Raw genomic sequence first — 19,873 nt, 5'->3', positions numbered from 1 at the left:
TCTTTCTTTCTTTCTTTCTTTCTTTCTTTCTTTCTTTCTTTCTTTCTCTCTTTCTTTTTCTTTCTTTCTTTCTCTTTCTTTCTTTCTTTCTTTCTTTTTCTCTTTCTTTCTTTCTTTCTTTCTTTTTTTTTTTGTGGTGTCTGTGTCTGGTTTTGCTATCTATCAAAGCAATGCTGGCCTCATTAAATGTGTTTGGAATCTTTCTTTCCTCTTGTAATTTTGGAATAGTTTGAGGAAAATAGATATTAATCAATGTCTACTGCATTTATTAGTGTTTTCTATTTATTACTATTGTTCTTTGTTCCTATTTATGTCTTCCACTGTTTTCCTGTCTTTGTGGTTCTAGTTGAGCCTTTTATATGATGCTGTTTTCTCTCCTTTCTTAGCATATCAGTTATACTTCATTGTTTACTTTTTTTAGTAGTTGCCCTACTGTTTACAGTATACATTTACAACTAATCTAAGTCCAGTTTCAAATAACACTGTATCACGAGTAGTGTAAGTAATCTTATAATAAGTATAGTATTATATATTATATATATAATCTGGTTGAGCTCCTGGATATAAAACTCACAAAAGTGTGGGGACACATTAATAACTAGAACCCCCCCCTGAAGTTTCCAACTCTAATTGAACCTCCAAGTAGTACATCAATGACAGTTTAATTTTTCCTACCCTGGTACTGATTCCCATGTGGGTTTCTGTTTTGTTAAATTGTGATTTTGTGTATTTGCCTGTGTCTCCAGTTTTGGAGGTGATAGTTTATCCTGTGATCTCACCTTTCCGATGGATATAAGAATTGTTAATTTTCAGTTTATTCAGCTTTTTACTTATTAGGATTGTGTGGACCCCCAAGCTCCTCACATGCCAGACCAGGAACTGGTGTTCTGTGCTTGTTCTCACAAAAATTTTGAATAGTGGGTCTCTGCTGCTATAGCTAGAGAGATATAAATTGGGTATATATAAATGGAAAATTTATTAAAATGCTTTTCTGAAAACAAAATGAAAACTGCTGTACTAAAACTTCACAGAAATCTTCCAGTGCAGTGACAGCCAACCCAGCCAATCATATTTCTATATAAATACTGAGATTTAATCATTTGGCATTCCAAATACTAAGTAACTATTTGATGAATTGACTGTTAAGGAAACTGACATTGAGTGAATTTGCCTAGGCAAATTGCCTTTCTGTAGATTGCCTTTCAGAAAATTAGCAGAAAGTCAAAATCACACAATATTAGAATAATAAATATTAGAATAATAAGGAAAAAATAGATTGTAGTGCTTACTTAGTAAGTTAAAAAAAATTCACACTCTAATACAAGTGTAAATCATTATCCAAATTAAAAAATATTGTCTGTTGAAAACTTTCTTTCTGGGTTCACAAATTTAAATATGCCAAGGGAGTAAATAAACAAGTAAGGCAAATTTGGTATACAACTGTAGACATTAAATAGTTGTGTTGCCATTGGCACACCTACTTAGTTATTTTTTTTTATTGTATATTATTCTTTTGAATGTCTCTGTGCATGCACATGTGTGTTTGCATATATGTATATTCACTGATAGGATTACATAATTATACCAATGTTATCACATTAATTTTTGTGTTGTTCTCTTGTTATCAATCTACCATATATCATTACTCTTTTGTTTATTCTAGACTCATTTAATCATGCACAGAGCTATATTCATATAGACATGTATTCTTTGGTATTAGTTAGCAGGAGCCCAGAACTCTGCTTGGCACATTGTAGGAACTCAAATATTTGCTGAATGTATATCTATCTATCTATCTATCATCTATCTATCTATCTATCTATCTATCATCTATCTATCGATATTAGCTAGATAGATACATATAGGTGTATCACACTTTTCCATATCTTACTTTTACATTCATCAATGCTTCACTTAGATGTTTCCAAGTAAGTAGATATAGATTTAATAAGTATCCTTGCATGCTAGTACCTATATTGCTGTGGGAAGATCACCAGGAGTGTGCCTGCGTGGTACAAGTATATATATATATATATATATATATATATACTTAAAATTTTAATGATAGATTTGTTAAAGCCAAATTATTTTTCCCAAATGCCAAAACACTTTTAATTTTACTTACACTGTAAAAAAGTTACCTCTTCCCCCTCATCTCTCTCTCTTTTCCCCAATCCTCTTGAGCAATGAGTATTATTATGAAAACTCTGAGCATGTCAAAGAAAACTTAACTTGGAGGCTAAATTTGTCTAATAGGTCAATTGTTGACCTGCTAACAGTGCAAGTTTTCACTCCTTCAAATTCCTAGATATTACTTATTATTTTCTTTCTTCATAATAAAAGTACTACTTATTTATCATGAAAGACTTGGGAAATTTATCTAACATAGAAAGCAAAAAATTAACCATATTTTTTATAATACAGACATAACTCTTCTCCTGAAAGCTTTCTTTGTCCATGTATGTGCAAGTGTACATATGTATATGTATAAATATGTATAAATTTATTCATCCATTCACCAAATATGTTTATGTGTGAGGGCGCAGCCTCATTCATTTAGTCATTGATTCTGCTAAGAAAACATGGTACTATGTATAGAGGGTAACAGCATGCTTTTTCTCTCCAAAGCATTTTCACTCCTAAGAATTTTTCCATGTTTTAAACATTGCCTAAAAATTATTATAGAAAATAATATTATATAACTTTATTTATTTTAACCATTCCCGTATGTTAAATATCATATGATGTTTGATTCTTCATTATTATTGAAATTTGCTTTGATGAGAAACTTGTATATAATCATTTGCAAGCATTATTGTTATTTCTGTGGGACAAATTTCCAGAAGTGGATTATAGAGTGTAAGAGGGTAATCCCCTTTAAGGTATTAACCTAAAATTTTTAAGTGCTTTCCAGAAAGTTTATAAATTTATTCTATGGTAATAAGCATATGAGCATGTCTCTCTCAATTCTTCCTTTCAAATCTAAGTACTATTTTATTTTTAATATTTGTCAATTTGACACATGAAAAAAAGTTCCCTACTATGGTTTTATTTAATATACTTTGACCATTGAACATATAGTGAGAGTGAACATATCTTCAAATGTTTAATAATCACATGTTGATCAGAAAACCATTCTTAATAGTGGAATTGCTAGATTGTAGGGTAGTTCTATTTTTAACTTTTTGAGGAACCTCCATACTGTTTTCCAGAGTGGCTGCACCACTTTGCATTCCCACCAACAGTGCAAGAGGGGTCCTTTTTCTCCACATCCTTGCCAACATCTATTATTTCTTGTGCTGTTGATTTTTGCCATTTTGACAGGTGTGAGGTGATATCCCATTGTAGTTTTGACTTGTATTTCCCTGATGATAAGTGATGTTGAGCATCTTTTCATGTGTCTGTTGGCCACCTGGATGTCTTCTTTGGAAAAATGTCTATTCAAGTCTTCTGCCCATTTTTAAATTGGATTATTTTTTTGGGTGTTGAGTTTGTAAGTTCTTCATATATTTTGGGTACTTACCCTTTTTCAGATATGTCATTTGCAAATATCTCTACCCATTCCATAGGTTGACTTCTAGTTTTGCTGATTATTTCCTATACTGTGCAGAGGCTTTTTATTTTGATAAAGTCCCAATAGTTTATTTTTGCTTTTGTTTCCCTTGTTTCAGGAGACATTAATCTAGAAGGAAGTTGCTATACCTGATGTCAAAGAGGTCACTGCCTGTGTTCTCCTCTAGGATTTTGATGGTTTCCTGTCTCACATTTAGGTCTTTAATCCATTTTGAATTTATTTTTGGGTATGGTCTAAGAAAGTGGTCCTGTTTCATTCTTTTGTATGTTGCTGTCCAGTTTTCCCACTTGTTGAAGAGAATGTCTTTTTCCCATTGGATATTCTTTCCTGCTTTGTCAAAAATTAATTGACCATATAGTTGTGCTTTTACTTTTGAGTTTTCTATTCTGTCACATTGATTTATGTGTCTGTTTTTCTGCTAGGACCATACTGTGTCGATCACTACAGCTTTGTAATATAACTTGAAGTCCAGAATTGTGATACATCTTGCTTTTGTTTTTCAAGGTTGCTTTGGCTATTTGGGGTCTTCTGTGGTTCCATACAAATTTTAGGATTGTTTGTTCTAGCTCTGTGAAAAATGCTGTTAGTATTTTTTTTTTTAAGATTTATTTATTTGAGAGAGAGAGAAAGTGTGCATGTCAGTAGGGGGAGGGGCAGAGGGAGAGGGGGAGAGAGAATCTCAAGCAGACTCTGCACTGAGTGTGGAGGTGGAAGCGGGGCTCAATCCCATGACCCTGAGATCATGACCTGAGCCAAAATCAAGAGTCGGATGCTTAACTGACACCCAGGTGCCCCAAAATGCTGTTGGTATTTTGATAAGGATTTCATTAAATGTGTAGATTGCTTTGGGTTGTATAGACATTTTAGCAATATTTGTTCTTCCGATCCAAATGGAATGTTTTTCCATTTCTTTGTGTCTTCTTCAATTTCTTTCATCAGTGTTTTATAGTTTTCAGAGTATAGGTCTTTTACCTCTTTGGTTAGGTTTATTCCTAGGTATCTTATTGTTTTTGATGCAATTGTAAACGGGATTGATTCCTTGATTTCTCTTTCTGCTGCTTCATTATTAGTGTATAGAAATGTAACAGATTTCTGTACATTGATTTTGTATACTGTGACTTTACTGAATTCAGCAATTACAATACTAAATATTTACCCAAAGAATACAAAAACATTAATTCAAAGGATACATGCACCCCAATGTTTATAGCAGCATTATGTATAATAGCCAAATTAGGGAAACTGCCTGTGTCCACTAACTGCTGAATGGATAAAAAAAGATATGATATATATATATATATATATATATATACACACACATATCACACAATGGAATATTACTCATCCATAAAAAAGAATGTAATCTTGCCATTCGCAATTATGTGGATGGAGCTAGAGAGTATTACGCTAAGTGAAATAAGACAGAGAATGACAAATACCTTATGATTTCACTAATATGTGGAATTTAAGGAATGTAACAAATGAGCAAAGGGGAAAAAAGAGGGAGGCAGACCATAAAACAGATTCTCAACTCTAGAGAACAAGCTGATGGTTACCAGAGGGGAGGTAGGTGGTGGGAGGGTGCTGGGTTAAATAAGTGATAGGAATTAAGTAGCGGGCTTTGGTTGTGATGAGCAGCGGGTATTGTATGGAAGTGTTGAATCACTATATTTTACATCTGAAATTAATATTATACTGTAGGTTAATCAACTGAAATTTAAATAAAAACTTAAAAGCAAATCAGTATGTATGATACTGATGAATCTTAACAAATCTAATATATACATCCAGTGCTAAGTTTAATTTATGTTAAAAAAAGTGCAAATCATACTTTAAGAGTACAAACCTAAAATATGTTGTATGTGTATTGTGTTCTTACAGTTGAAATATTTTGTTTTGATGTTATGGTTATCATTTAAAAGAATTAAAACCTTATCTTTTTTTTTTAAAGATTTTATTTATTTATTTGAGAGAGGGAGAGAGAGAGAGAGAGCAAGAACTAGTGGGGGAGCGGCAGAGGGAGAGGGAGAAGCACATTTCCTGCTGAGTGGGGACCCCAACATGGGGCTCAATCCCAGGACCTTGGGATCATGACCTGAGCCGAAAGCAGATGCTTAACCAACAGCCACCCAGGCACCCTAAAACCTCATCTTGATAGATATATTTTAATAATAAAAAAAAACCTCTTCCTGCCTTTTGCCCATTGGGCTTCTAATTTCCAGGTAGTGTCTAAGATGTGATGCTATGTATATATCATTTGTCAGATATGTATAATGGCTGTTTTATTTATTGACCTGACTATTCTCACAACAGTATAATACTGTTTTATATTTTATAGCAGTTGGTAAAAATCAATTAAATATTAATATATATGTCAAGTTTTCTAATTATTTTTTCTTGGATTATTTATTCAAATCTTTGATATTGTTTTCAGGAAAGTTTTATAGTTTTTTTCATGTGATGTTGAATATTTCTTTTTAAAATTATTTCTCCATATTCCATAGTTTGTTTTTAGTGTGATTAGGGGTCTTTTCCCATTACATTTAGAGTGTAGGAAAGTTAATAATGTTTGCACATTCATTTCTATTCATGAAACTTACTAAACTCTAGGAAACTTGGAATATTCACTTGGAACCCCAGAAAAGTCATTACTTTCCTAGCAGCAGTAAATTTGCCCTAGAGAAAAGGATATTCTAAATCTTCCCTATCAAAGTTTAAAAGCCTTGATCAATCTGTTTTGCAAGTAACTTAACTGCCTCCCAGCACAAAGTATAGCAATCTTTAAAGGAAAGCAACAAAATCTATACATTCTACAATATAATATCCACAATATCCAGCATAAAATTTTTAAAAGTAAGGAAATATGCAATGGGGGAGAATTATGTAACCCATGCCAGGAGAAAAAATTAGCCAATAAAATAGACCCTGGAATTTTTAAAATGATATAATTAGATGACAGGGACTTTTAAAAGTGATTATAAATTTTCTCTTGGATTTAACAAATATTAAAATAATAATAAGAGAAATGGGAGATGTAAAACACACATGGAATTTCCAGAAATGGGAAAATATCATAACCGAAATGAAAAGTTCCATGGATGGGATTAACAACTCAACAGACACAAAAGATAATTTCAGTGAATTTAAAGATAAGCCAATAAAAACTATTCAAACTGAAGGAAAAAGATTTAAAAAGATTGAAAAAAAACATGAACCAGTAATTCCTGGGATGATATCAAATAGTTTGGTATATCTGTAATTGGAGTTGCAGAAGGAGAAGAGAAAGAGGAGGCTAGAAAAAATTTAATAATTTTCAAAATTTGGTGAAAATCATAAACTCAAAGTTCCAAGAAATTCAATAAATCTTAAGCCAGAAAAACACAAAGAAATACACATGTGAAGGCACATTATAATCAAATTACTGAAAACCAACATTAATGAGAATATTTTAAATGTGTTCAGAGAAGAAAGACACATTATGTCCAGAGGAACAATGACAAGAATAACTTCAGATTTTTTTATCAGAAAATATGTAATACCGAAAACAATTAAATTACATTATTTAAATGTGAGGGAAAAACTGTAAATTAAGCATTCTATAACCAATGAAAGTATTTTAAGGGGTGCCTGGGTGGCTCAGTCATTAAGTGCCTGCCCTCAGCTCGGGTCATGATCCTGGGGTCCTGGGATCAAGCCCCGCATCAGACTCCCTGCTCAGTGGGAAGCCTGCTTCTCCCTCTCTCACTCCCCCTGCTTGTGTTCCCTCTCTTGCTGTCTCTCTCTGTCTAATAAATAAGTAAAATCTTTTAAAAAAATATTTTAAAAATTAAGGATAGAAAAGAGTCTTTGATATGAACATCTGAGAGAATTTATTGCTAGAAGATATGCACTAAAGGAAATATTAAACTATATTTAGGTAGAAGGAAAATAATGTCAGATGGAAATGTGGATCTAAACAAAGCATTGAAGAGTGCTGGAATGAAAAATATGTGGATAAAATACTGTATTTCATTTAAATGTTTTTAAAAAGATAAATTGACTATTTCAAGTAAACAATAATAGTGTATTGTGGCATTTGTAACATACTTAGACAAAACTGTTTCTATTGCTTTTAATAACTCATTTTATGGATATTAAATTATTGATTTATCTGTTGATAATAATTTCATAGTTTCAAGTTTTGGCCTTTTTGAATAAAGCTGCTATGAATGATTTTTACTGTGGTAAAAAACAAAATTTGCCATCTTAACATTTTTAAGTGTGCAGTTCAGTAGTATTACATATATTTACATTGTTGTGAAACAGATCTCCAGAACTTTTTTATCTTGCAAATATGAAACTCTAATACTCTTTTTGGTATTCTGAGCACCCAATTTCCAATGTGAGTGCTAGGGTTCCTCCTATACCAAAAAGCAATTCTTGGACACCAGCAGAATTCACTTCAATTCTATCTACCCAAAGATGACATCAGATTCCATAGGTTAAGGGTCCAGGCTTACAAGACGGTACACCAACCCCCCCCACCCCACATATGCCAGTTGCTATCCTAGGTGATATCCTATGCTATCACCTGTGCTTCTGACCAGTTGGCTATAGATTGGAAGTTCCAATGACTTCCTCCTTGGCAACTCGGTTCAGATCAGTTGCAAGCCCAGGTTGTTACCTGTACTTCTAACTGGCTATAAACCAGAGGTTCCCAGGATTCACTCCTTGGATTAAATTAATTTGCTAGAGTGGCTCACAGAACTTAGAGAAGCATTTTGCTTACTAGATTACTCTTTTATTATAAAAAGATATAATTCAGGTACAGCCAGGTGGAAGATATGTACAGGGCAAGGTATAGGGAAAGGGTGCCGAACTTTCATGCCCTCTCTATGCACACTGTCCTCAAATCTTTATATGTTCACCAACCCAGAAGCTCTCTGAACCCTGTCTTTGGGTTTTATGGAGGCTTCATCACATAGGCACAACTGATTAATTCATTGGCCATTGGCAATTGATTCAACCTCCCTGAAGTTTGGTGGGGGAGGGCGGGACTGAAAGTTCCAACCCTCTAACCACATAGCCACATGGAATCACATGGATTCCCCTGGCAACCAGCTCCCATCCTTAGATGCCTTCAAAACTTACTTCATTTACGTAACAGAAGACACCTTTATCTCTCTCAACACAGGAAATTCTAAGGGTTTTGGGAGCTGTAAACCAGGAACTGTGGACAAAGACCAAATACATGTGAGAAATATATTTCAATCATCTGAATGATGAAATATTTATTTCTTATAAATCACAATGGCCATACCCATTAAATAACTTTCCTTTCCCTTATTCCAAAAGCCCCTGCAAACCCCCATTCTACTTTGTTTTGATGAATTTGACTACTTTCGATACCTCATATAAGTGGGGTAATACAGTATTTGTCTTTTATTGATGGTTCATTTCAGTCATCTATGTTTTAGCATGTGATAGGACTGACTTCCTTTTTAAGGTTGAATAATATTCCCTTGTATGTATGTACCACATTTTGTTAATGCAGTCATCTGTTAGTGGACGTTTGGGTTGTTAACACCTCTTGGCTCTTGTGACTAATACTTCTGGGGTCATAGGTATGCAAATTTTCATTTTGAGACTCTGCTTTCAGTTATTTTTTATAGTAGTCATCCTAATGGGTGTAGGGTGGTATCACTGTGATTTTCATTTTTATTTCTTTTATGACTATTGATGTTGAACATCTATTTATATTCTTATTGGCCATTTGTACATCATCTTTGGAGAAATTTCTATTCAAGCCCTTTGCCCATTTAAGTAGATTATCTGATTTTTTAAATTATTGTTGAGTTGTATGAGTTCTATGCATATTCTTGATATTAATGTCTTATAAGATATATGATTTGCAAGTCTTTTCTCCTGTTCTATAGATTACCTTTTCACTCTCTTGATTATATCCTTTGATGCACAAAAGTTTTTAAGTTTGTTGTAGATCCATTTGTCCATTTTTACTATTGTTGCTCGTGCTTTTAGTCCAAGAAATGATTGTGAAGTCCAATGTCATAAAGCTTTTTCTCTATGTTTTCTTCTAGGAATTTTATAGTCTTAGGTCTTAACATTTGGTCCTTAATTCATTTTGAGTTAATTTTTGTACATGATGTGAGATAAAGATCTAATTTCATTCTTTTGCATTGGATATCCAGTTTTCATTTGCAGATAAGACTTCCCATTGAGTGGCCTTGGCATCCTGGTCATAGATCATCTGACCATATAAATAATATATTACTGATAGCCATAATTGAATAACAGAATAAATAAATGAAATAAATGGAGATAAGGGAAAATTCTTCCTTATAGTGTAATCAATATAGAAGGAATGAATAAATAAAATCTTTAAAAAAATAAAACAAAACAAAAACACATACAATCCAATCCTGGTGAAGGACAGTAGGGAAGGGTAAAGTGCTCATTTGTAAGTACAAATACTTCAAGCTACCACATAATGTCACTGAACTTGGAGATAGGAAGAGATGTGCACAATCAGCTCTGGAGGTGGTACTAGCTGGCTCCAGGATACCACTGGATGGGTCTCATTTTCATGAGAATTTAAGGATATGTTTCTGAAATGGCAAACTAAGTTTTCAGGTGAATATTTGAAAGTGTTAAATTTTCTTGATGTAAATTCTATGAGCCTCTATAGCTTTTTTACAAACTGTGTGTACGTTTTTGTGTGTGCATTAGAAACCAAACATTTGATTTGTAGGATTATTTCTGTAAATAAATAAAATTACACTAAATGAAAATACAAAAGTAAGCTTGATGATCCATCTGATAGTTTTATTTTTTATGATAAAATAGTTTTAAATGATCATTTAACTTTTTAAAAATGATCCTAGGTATGCACTTCCAATGAAACGTGCCATTGTTTTGATGGCTACCAGCCTCCATATTGCGAAAGGCGTGGCAGAGAAGTTTCTAGTTTGTCTGGGAAACAGGGCAAGTATCTAATATCTTTACATATTCAGTTAATAAATTCTCAAATTGCTTATCTTCACAAAAACAAAGGTAGATTTTTCTGCCTAGAAGTCAATATTTGCAATTAAAAGGTAAATAGTCTTCTTTTCAAGAAATGAAAACCAAGTATGTCTTCTTAATCTTGCTCTTCTGATACTAACTCTCAATATCATGATTGAAACTGAGAGTATCTTTTAAAATTTTTATTTACTGATATCATTGACTTTCTCCATTAGGCTATCCTGTAAATTTGTTGGATTACCTTGCAATTACATGATCCCACATTATATATCATTGAAGTTTTTGGGTCCAACTTAATAGTGCTATAGTGAGATTTTGCTATAGCTGAAGTATAATGTAGAATATGTTGGAATTTTCTGGAACTTGTTTTCTAATCTTTCAGAATGAGAGGTTGTAGAGATAGTTCTAAGTATTATGATTCTGTTATTATTTTTCCATGTTCTTTGAATAACAACAAAAATTAAGAACACTGTAATTGGTTTGCTGCAACTTGAAAGTAAAAGTAGATGGCTTCATTTTTTTACTCTGATTTTTAATGTATTTCTATTTTTAGGTTTAACCATGGAAAGAACTCTTAGGAAGGCTGAAAAGAACCGGTGGCTTCTAGGTTTCTACATTGCTTTACCTGTTATCATCATAGCAACCATAATAGCTGTTTCGTGGCATAGTTCGACCAAGTGGTTTGTCAAGGAAGAGGAATCCCTAAGTAGCAAGTAAATTGAATTTGTGTTCCGAAGTTAAACTTTAGTACCATTTGACTCTAGTCATATATAGGGCAGTATCATGAGCCACAACTATACATTTTACAGGGATTTTGAGTACTATATAAATATCTCATTTAATTTTGTGAAATAGTTTTGAATATCCCCATTTTAAAGATGCAAAAATTTGGGAGTATAATTTAAATAATTTGCCAAAGTCATTGCCTTGGAAATTGAGAGAGAAAAAACTCAAATGTATCCTTATCTATTGCTTTCAGATACTTTAGTGGTTCTCAAATTGTGATCTGTGTTACCTACAGGAGAACCACCAGAAATATTTGTTAGAAATGCAGATTTCCAGGCCTTATCACAGATGAAATATTTCAATTTTTGTTGCTGCTTTATGTAAGAAATGATTTTAAAAATATTCTCTGGGTAAAGTATTCAGAAGGCAAATTTATAATTTAGACTTTAGCATATTTAATTTTTTTTTTTTAGAGAGAGAGTGTGCACAAGTGGGGGGAAGGGGCAGAGGGAGAGGGAGAGAGAGAATCTTTTTTTAAGATTTATTTATTTTAGAGAAAGAGAGAGGAGTGCGCAGGGGCGAGGGGCAGAGGGAGAGTCTGAAGCAGACTCCACACTGAGCACGGAGCCTGATGGGGCTTGATCTCATGACCCTGAGGTCACGACCTGAGCCAAACTGAGAGTCAGATGCTTAACTGACTGAGCCACCCAGGCACCCCGAGCATATTTTAATTTTTTTTAAAAAATAATTCAAACACAAAGAGAACACGGTGATGAATACTCATTTGCCCTCTAGTGGAAATAAACAAATGTTAATATTTTTCTTGGTTCTTGCATTTACAGCTGCAATCCCTTTCTAGTATTATCTCCCTCTCTGCAGAGAACAACCTCTACACTGAAAGTTGATATGTATTACATATTTTTGCTACATATGGCTGTATCAGTGTGCCATATCTGGAATTATATTTTATTTATTTTATTTTGGAATTATATTATAATTTTAAATATTTACACCTTTATAGATACATTTCCTCTTCTAATTCTAATTTTTTTATGTGTTTTCTTTTTTCCCTTTTTCATGAGAAGTTTTCTCAGAGGTTTTATTGGTAATTTGAAAAATATAACTTTGGGGTTTGTTGAGATCTCTATATTTCCTTAGTGTTTATTATCTTAAATTTTGCTCTTTTCCTCCTTTCTGCTCTCTTTACTCTTGCTCTGTTTTAATTCTAGCTTTCTTGAGTCTAATGGGGCTTTTTTAAAATTAATTTTCAGTCTTTCTTATTTCCAACATATGTTTTTAAAGCTAAAACTTTCCCTTTTATATATCATTTCATGTATACTCTCCTGTTTTTAATATATAGTTGACATTCAGTTCAAAAAATTAGAAACTTCCAGTATGATTTCTTGTTTGAATTATGGATAAATTATAATCTTTAGTTTCCAATTATATGATTTATTTTGATTCTGAAAAAAATTATTTTCTAATTTTATTACCTTATTGGGAGAGACTTGTTTCTATGATTTATTCTTAAATGTTGGAACCAGAAAGGAAGTCAATTTTTGTAAAAATCTATGCTTGTAGGTATGCTTCAATTACTGTAACATGTTTGTTTTTCTTGTTTCAAAAACAAACTTTTTTTAATTATGTTGTTTCAAATCATTTTTACATGTATTGGGATTTTCCCCCATCTGCTCATTAATTTATTTTCTGTGAGAAGCAAACTAAAGTTTTTCAGTATTTCATGGCTTTCCCTCTGATTTTTGAAACTTCTGCTTTATATTCTGAGGCAATGACAATGCATTAACGTTCAATTTAGTTATAATTTCTTGGCATATTATCTTTTTATCATTAATAATTTTATCTTAAAATCTATTCTCACTGTTTTATATTGCTATATCAACTTGCTCTTTGAAATTTAGACTTACTTAGTATATCTTTTTTCATCCCTTATTCTCAATCTTTCTTTGTTTTTCATTGGTTTCTTATAAACAGCCTTTATATGAGATGCAATAGTGGAGTTTGTTATGCATATATGCTTAGTAAATGATGGCATATATTTAGATTGAAAATTGCCATTTTTTTTTCTTATTTACCATCTTTTTTTTTGCATGTTTTCTTTCCTTTTCCTCAAATCTGTTTGTGTTTTTTCTGTTCTCTTTTCTCTTCTATTACTTTGCACATTTTTATGTTTTTATTTTTAAATGATTTTTTTTAATTTTAGTATTTATAGTTAATGTTATACAGTGTCTAATTTAATCATTATATATGGTCATCTGAATTACACCAGGATCTCATAACACTAGCCTCTCTTCATCTATTTGTTTGTAATTTGGCTTTTCACTTGGCCCCAAATAATTTAGTGTTGTTTTGTTATTGTTATATTTAGTCAGTACTTACTAGGATTACCTATTATATTTCTTAGGTCTTTGTTTACTGTTCCTTTCTTTTAAACTTTTTATTTTGAAATAATTTAAGAAATATAAAAAGTTGCAAAAATAGCAGAGTTTCCTTATCCCTTTCATTTGGGTTTTGCCAATGATAACATCTTACACTAACAGTGCATTTTCACAGCTAGGGAATTGGTATTGGTACAATATTAATAATTAAACTACAGACCTTATTCATATTCATCAGCATTTACATGCAATCTTTTTTTGTGATCATTTTTGAGTATGTGTGAGTATGTAGTATTATGAAATTTAATCACATGGTTTTTGATACCACAATCATCACCATTCTTTTTAGAATCCTGCTTTTTTCATTCTAGGTTCAATTTTATTCTTAGGAAGCACTGTCTTAGTAGTTATTACAGTGATGGTCCATGTGTAATAATCTGTTTGATTTATATGCCTGAAAAGGGCTTTATTTCATTTTCACTCTTGTATGGGTGTAGCATTTTACCTTAACAGTTATGTCTGTAAGTTTTTTTGTGATATGCCATTGAATTCTGGCATTTACTGTTGGTGATGAGATGTCTGCTACCAGTATAATTAATTCATTTTTACTTTTATGCTTAAACTGTTTCTTTTTTAAGTTAGCTTTCCAAGTATTCTTTTGTCCAGTCTTGTTACTAAATTATTACCTGTTCTGATGAGTTTTTTTTTTTATTTATCTGGCTCTGAACTCAGCATAATCTTTAATTATGAAGTTTTTCTTCAATTCTAGAAAATTCTAATCATTATCTCTTCAATGATTGACACCCATTCTATCTCTTTTATCTTTCTGCAATTCCTATATTTTATGGTCTTCATTTCTCATTTCCATGGTGGTGGTGACAATGATGGTTGCTTTCCTTCTCCTCTTCCTCCTCCTGCTCCTCCTTTTTTTTCTTTCCTTTTGACAATAGAATGAGGCTTTTTTTAAAATTTAAATTCAGTTAGCCAACATATAGTAAGTACATCATTAGTTTTGATATAGTGTTCAGTGATTCATTAGTTGCATATAACACCCAGTGCTCATCCCATTAGGCTTTTAAAAACTGAGCTACAATTTACATATAGTAAAATTTTTAGTGTGTGTAATTCTATGAGTTTAACAAATACATACACATACCATGACCACCATAAAATAAAGAACAATCCCATTATCCCCCAAATTCCCTCTAACCCCTCCTCCAGCTCCTGGCACTGACAGATCTGTCTTCTTTGCTGTAGTTTTGCCTATTCCAGAATTTTGTATAAATGGAAGCATACAGTGTGTAGTCTTTTGAGTCTGCCTTCTTTCCATTAGGATAATGCATTTGAGATTCATCCCTGTTGTTATGTGATAGCTTGTTCCTTTTTTTAAAATAACATACAAGCTAAGGCCTTTATTCTATGGAGAATGAGGAATGGCTTAAAGAAAAATATTTTTTCTGAGCCATGTTTCAAAAGACCTTCACCATCAAAGCTATAATTTTCATAGGATCAATAGCTAATATGTAAACAATTATATCTACAAGGTTCCTCATGATAAAGAAAAATAAAAAAGGATTAAAATAATGTTTGGAAAACAATTAAAAAATACAGTTTTATTGAGGTACAATTGACATACAGTAAATTGCCTATTCTTTAAGTGCATAATCTGGTATGTTTTGATAATTTGGAAAGTAACACTCATGAAACTCATGGAACCATCACAACAATCAAGATTATGAAGATACCTGTCATGCCCCAAATCTTCCTTGTGTTCCTTGGTAATCCCTACCCCTTTCTCTGCCATCTCCTTTATCCCCACAGTACTGCTGATCTGCTTTGTCACTACAGCTCAGTTTGCATTTTCTAGAATTCTATATAAATAGAAGCATACAATATGTGCTCTTTATTTTTGTCTGGTTTATTTTACTCATCACAATTATTTTGCAATTCATCCATACTCTTATGTATATCAGTAGTTGTACTTTTTTATTGCTGATAGGTATTCAGTTGTACAAACATAGCATAATTTGTTTATCCATTCATTCCATTCATCTGTCAATGGATGTGTGGGTTGTTTCCAGATTTTAGCTGTTATAAATAAAGCCACTATGAACATTTATATGCAAGTCTCTGTGAATATGTGCTTTCTTTTTCTTGGGTTGATACCTAAGAATGAATGGAAAGGTAATATGGTAGGTATGTTTGACTTCTAAAGAAAGAACTGAACTGTTTCTCAAAACAGTTGTACCATCTTATATTCCCGTCACTAGTATGTGGGAATTCTAGTTCCTCGACATTTTTGCCAACACTTGGTATAGTAATATATTTATTTTTAAAATTTTAGCAATTCTGATAGTGTGTAGTAGCATCTCATTGTTTTTAATTCACATTTCTCTAATGACTAATGACATTGCTAATTGTTCCATGTGGTTATTTGTCATCTGTACCTCTTCTTTGGAGAAGTGTGTGTTCAAATCTTTTGCCCATTTTAAAATTAAGTAATTAATTAACTTATAGTTAAGAGGTCTTTTACTCATTTATTTTTGTACCTATTATGCCATGATTTCATAGGAAATGGGTTCCAGCAGGTCAGGCTCCCTTCAGTTGAATCTCACAAAATGTGCTTCTCTGGGTGGAGCAGATTGGTGCTTCAGTTGAACCCAAGTACCTTTCTTTTTGGCTTCCTTCTTTTTCTTTTTCTTTCTTTTTTTTTTTTAAAGATTTTATTTATTTATTTGACAGAGAGAGACACAGCAAGAGAGGGAACACAAGCAGGGGGAGTGGGAGAGTGAGAAGCAGGCTTCCCGCTGAGCAGGGACCCCGATGCGGGGCTCGATCCCAAGACCCTGGGATCAGGGCCCCAGCTGAAGGCAGACGTTTAATAACTGAGCCACCCAGGTGCCCCAGCTTCCTTCTTTTTCTGATCATTTTCCTTCACACGTTTTAGGAAACTATCTCGGTTTTTAGAGTTTTAGAGTGCTTGATATTCTCATTATGTACATTAATTGTCTTGGCATGAATCTTGCCCTTAATTTTAGCAGGATGCGTAACATTGTAGACTCAGTTTTGCCATGATAACATTTGTGGAACATTCCTTTTTAAACAGTACCCATTCCCTTTATGTTTATAATATCTTAATTGTAGATTAACATGTATGTGGCTAAAGGAACAACTCCATGTTTTTAAAAAGGCCTAAAGAATGTATAGCTGGTGCCATTCCTCTTTCCCTTTGTGTTGGTAGTTCCAGCTGAAAATCCCCATTTTTTAATTGGCTTGTCTTTTTATTACTGAGTTGTTCAGATCTTGTGGTTGTTTTAAAAATGGGTTGTTTTCTTATTACTGCATATTGAGTGTTCTTTACATATCCTGGATATGTCTTATTATGTATGATTTGCAAATATGTAGACTAGGAATAGTCTAAGGCTTATCTTTTTATTCTTTCAAAGAGCAAAAATTTTAAATTTTTATGAAATCCAATGTGTGAATTTCTTCTTTTATAGATCATGATTTTAGTTTTGTATCTAGGAAATATTTGCCTAACCAAAATTCATACAAATTTTCTTCCATGTTTTCTTCTAAAATCTTATAGTTTCAGGTTTTGCATTTAGACCTATATCCAATTTGAATTAAGTTTTGTATAGGTTAAAAGGTATGGATAGAGTGGTTGTTTTCTGCATAAGAATATCCAGTTGTTCTAACACCATTGTTTTTAATGCTTTGCTAAGTGGGATCAGAATAGTCACCACTACTGAGGCGATACCCTTTTGAGTAACTCTACCCAGTTCTCCAAAGCATGGTATTTTAAAAGTCAGGTGGTGGGAATACAAGCTATTCTTGTCCCTATGTGAGCACAAAAAATTGCTCAATTTCAAATAATTTTTCTCCAGCTTAATTTTTCTAAGTAGTTTCCTCACTTGCATTCAATGATCAGTACTTTGCAGAAGACTCAAGAGGGACCCTCCACAGATCTCAGGAGCTCTGTGCAGCTCTTTCCCTCTCTGGTATTTTTTCTCTGTGAATTCTAGCTGCCTTGGCCTCCTTAGACCCCCAGTTCTATTAGCTCAACTCAGGGAGATTTCTGGATTTTGCCTGGGTCCCCCTGGCTGTGCGATAGCTTAGAAATTCTCACCAGGCAGTAAGAAGGGTCGATCATAGGTGTCTCACCTTTTTTATTCCCCTCTATCAGAAGTCACTATCCTGTGCTGCTTACTATTCAATGTCTGAAAACCACTGTTTCATATATTTTGTCTGAATTTTCAGTTGTTTTAGGCAGGAGGGTAAACTGAGTCTGTTACTCCATTTTGGTCAAAATTGGAAGTATGCCTTTATGGTTTGTAACTGCATTCATATTTATCTACATCTCACATTGTGTTAGATTTTTCTTTCATTTCACCAGTTCTTCTGCCATCACTGTCCTGTTTAAGATTTGTGGATTCTGTTCTTGCAAAGATCTCTATGGAGATTTAAAATACTCTTATATAAACTTTTTTTAATCACTTGTGTTTTTTGGTGTGTGAATTCACTATTTTGCTATGGATGTTGACATTAACTCTTAGTGGTTTGTAATCATAGATTCTTTTATCTTCAGTGTTTATTATTTTCTCATGAGAATTCTGCATGTTTTGTGTGAAGATAAATACATGTGGATTGTTTCACTTTTGCTTCTTTTATCAATCAAAAATATTTAAAACAATTGCTATGCACAGTGTTCAAGAATTTGTAGGGATGTGAACTGGAGTCCTAAAATTACACTTTTTGAGGCTTGGGATTCCTACTTCTCTCAGTGATGCCTTTCCCCGCCCGCCATCTACATATCCTCATTTCCCTGTTGCATTCCAAAGGCCACAAGTCAGAATTTTTATTATCTGTGTTTCATGGGTGGTATGGCTCTTCATGGCTCCCAGGTTTAATTAAGGAACTCACAGTTTCCCCACATGCAAAGGCCTGGAACCTCAACTCCCAAGAAAGAGCTATTAAATCTCTAGCCTGAAAGGTGTTATTACTGGTTTAGGTGCCCCTGCAGTTACTCAGTTTTAGCTCCTGTTTACTGTTTCAGCTCTCAGTTTCTTCATTTTTACTAGCACCAGGAGAAGTCTTATTGTTAACCTCAGTTATGTAGTCCATGTTTTGTTATTGTTTTCAGCACTCCTCCATGTTAGGAGGAATGTAAAGGGGAAACTGCCCTGCCCGCCCACTCTGCCAGATTGCCTAGAAGCCAGTATGGGTTTTTTAAATTCACAAAATATAACATTGTTTTCAAAATCAATGAATAAAAGTTAAAATTTGGGGCATGAAGGTCAGAATCAGGGACTCAGGGTCAAATCTGTATTCTATGTTCAGAAGAGATAAGGAAAAAGCAAATCTGTGCCTTTTTGATAATCTCCTCACTGTGGGATTTGAAATTTGCACTCTTTGTGGGTGAGGTATACGGGTAAATAAAAATATTATTTATTTCCATCTTTGTTCAGTGACCTTGAACATTATTTTCTTTATTGGTAACTAGTCTTGTAAAAGAGGCAATACTGCTTATAAAATGACCTGACTTTTTATTCATGCAGTTGGTAAGACTTTCTTAGGACTAACATGAGACACTATTTTTCATTTTTTTAAATATCTAGCTCAGAAGGCAGCACTCACACATTTGCTAGCAGGTAAGTAAATTAGAAGGTATCTTAAAACACATGTTGTATATTAAGAATGAATAATTCACAATTTTTAGATATCACTTGAACAGATGCAATTGGTAAAGTTATGCACTGAAAACCAGCCTACAAATATATAGTAATTTAGCTTCTGGTAGTCTTTTATTCACTTAATAAATGTTTATTAGAAGTCTACTCTGAGGAAACAAGGACAAAAATAGCCAATTCTAATAAGAAATAGGGTGTATATAATTAGTAAAGAAAAAGGCTATATGGTGCCTAGAAATGGCCCAACTTTGGTTATATTCATGTATTGCTTGGATAAATAAACAAGCACAAGTACCTGACATTTCACAGATTGTATGTGACAAAGCTCGGGTAAAATCTATAATAATTATGGACTGGGAAGAGCTAATTATATTGACTTAACTGTGCTGTTAGTATTTTGTCCCCATTAGGGTTTCTTAACCATAAATTCAGTCCTCACTGTTTTATAATTGCTATATGAACATTCT

The 19,873-nt window shown here is 33.0% G+C and overlaps 1 protein-coding gene across 1 annotated transcript in view; it reads left to right on the top strand.

Moving 5' to 3' along the window:
- LOC116637698 (disintegrin and metalloproteinase domain-containing protein 32-like) overlaps positions 1-19,873 on the top strand; it is a 167,293-nt gene that overhangs the window by 131,160 nt on the left and 16,260 nt on the right. Inside the window, exons 13-14 of the mRNA XM_032413218.1 lie at positions 10,456-10,555; positions 11,148-11,307. Coding sequence (XP_032269109.1) covers positions 10,456-10,555; positions 11,148-11,307 — 260 coding nt within the window. The remainder of the gene's footprint in view (positions 1-10,455; positions 10,556-11,147; positions 11,308-19,873) is intronic.

The sequence above is a fragment of the Phoca vitulina genome, unplaced genomic scaffold (assembly GCF_004348235.1).
Source record: "Phoca vitulina isolate PV1807 unplaced genomic scaffold, GSC_HSeal_1.0 scaffold15, whole genome shotgun sequence".
In the NCBI taxonomy this organism is placed as follows: Eukaryota; Metazoa; Chordata; class Mammalia; order Carnivora; family Phocidae; genus Phoca; species Phoca vitulina.
This window is presented reverse-complemented; position numbering and strand designations above follow the sequence as displayed.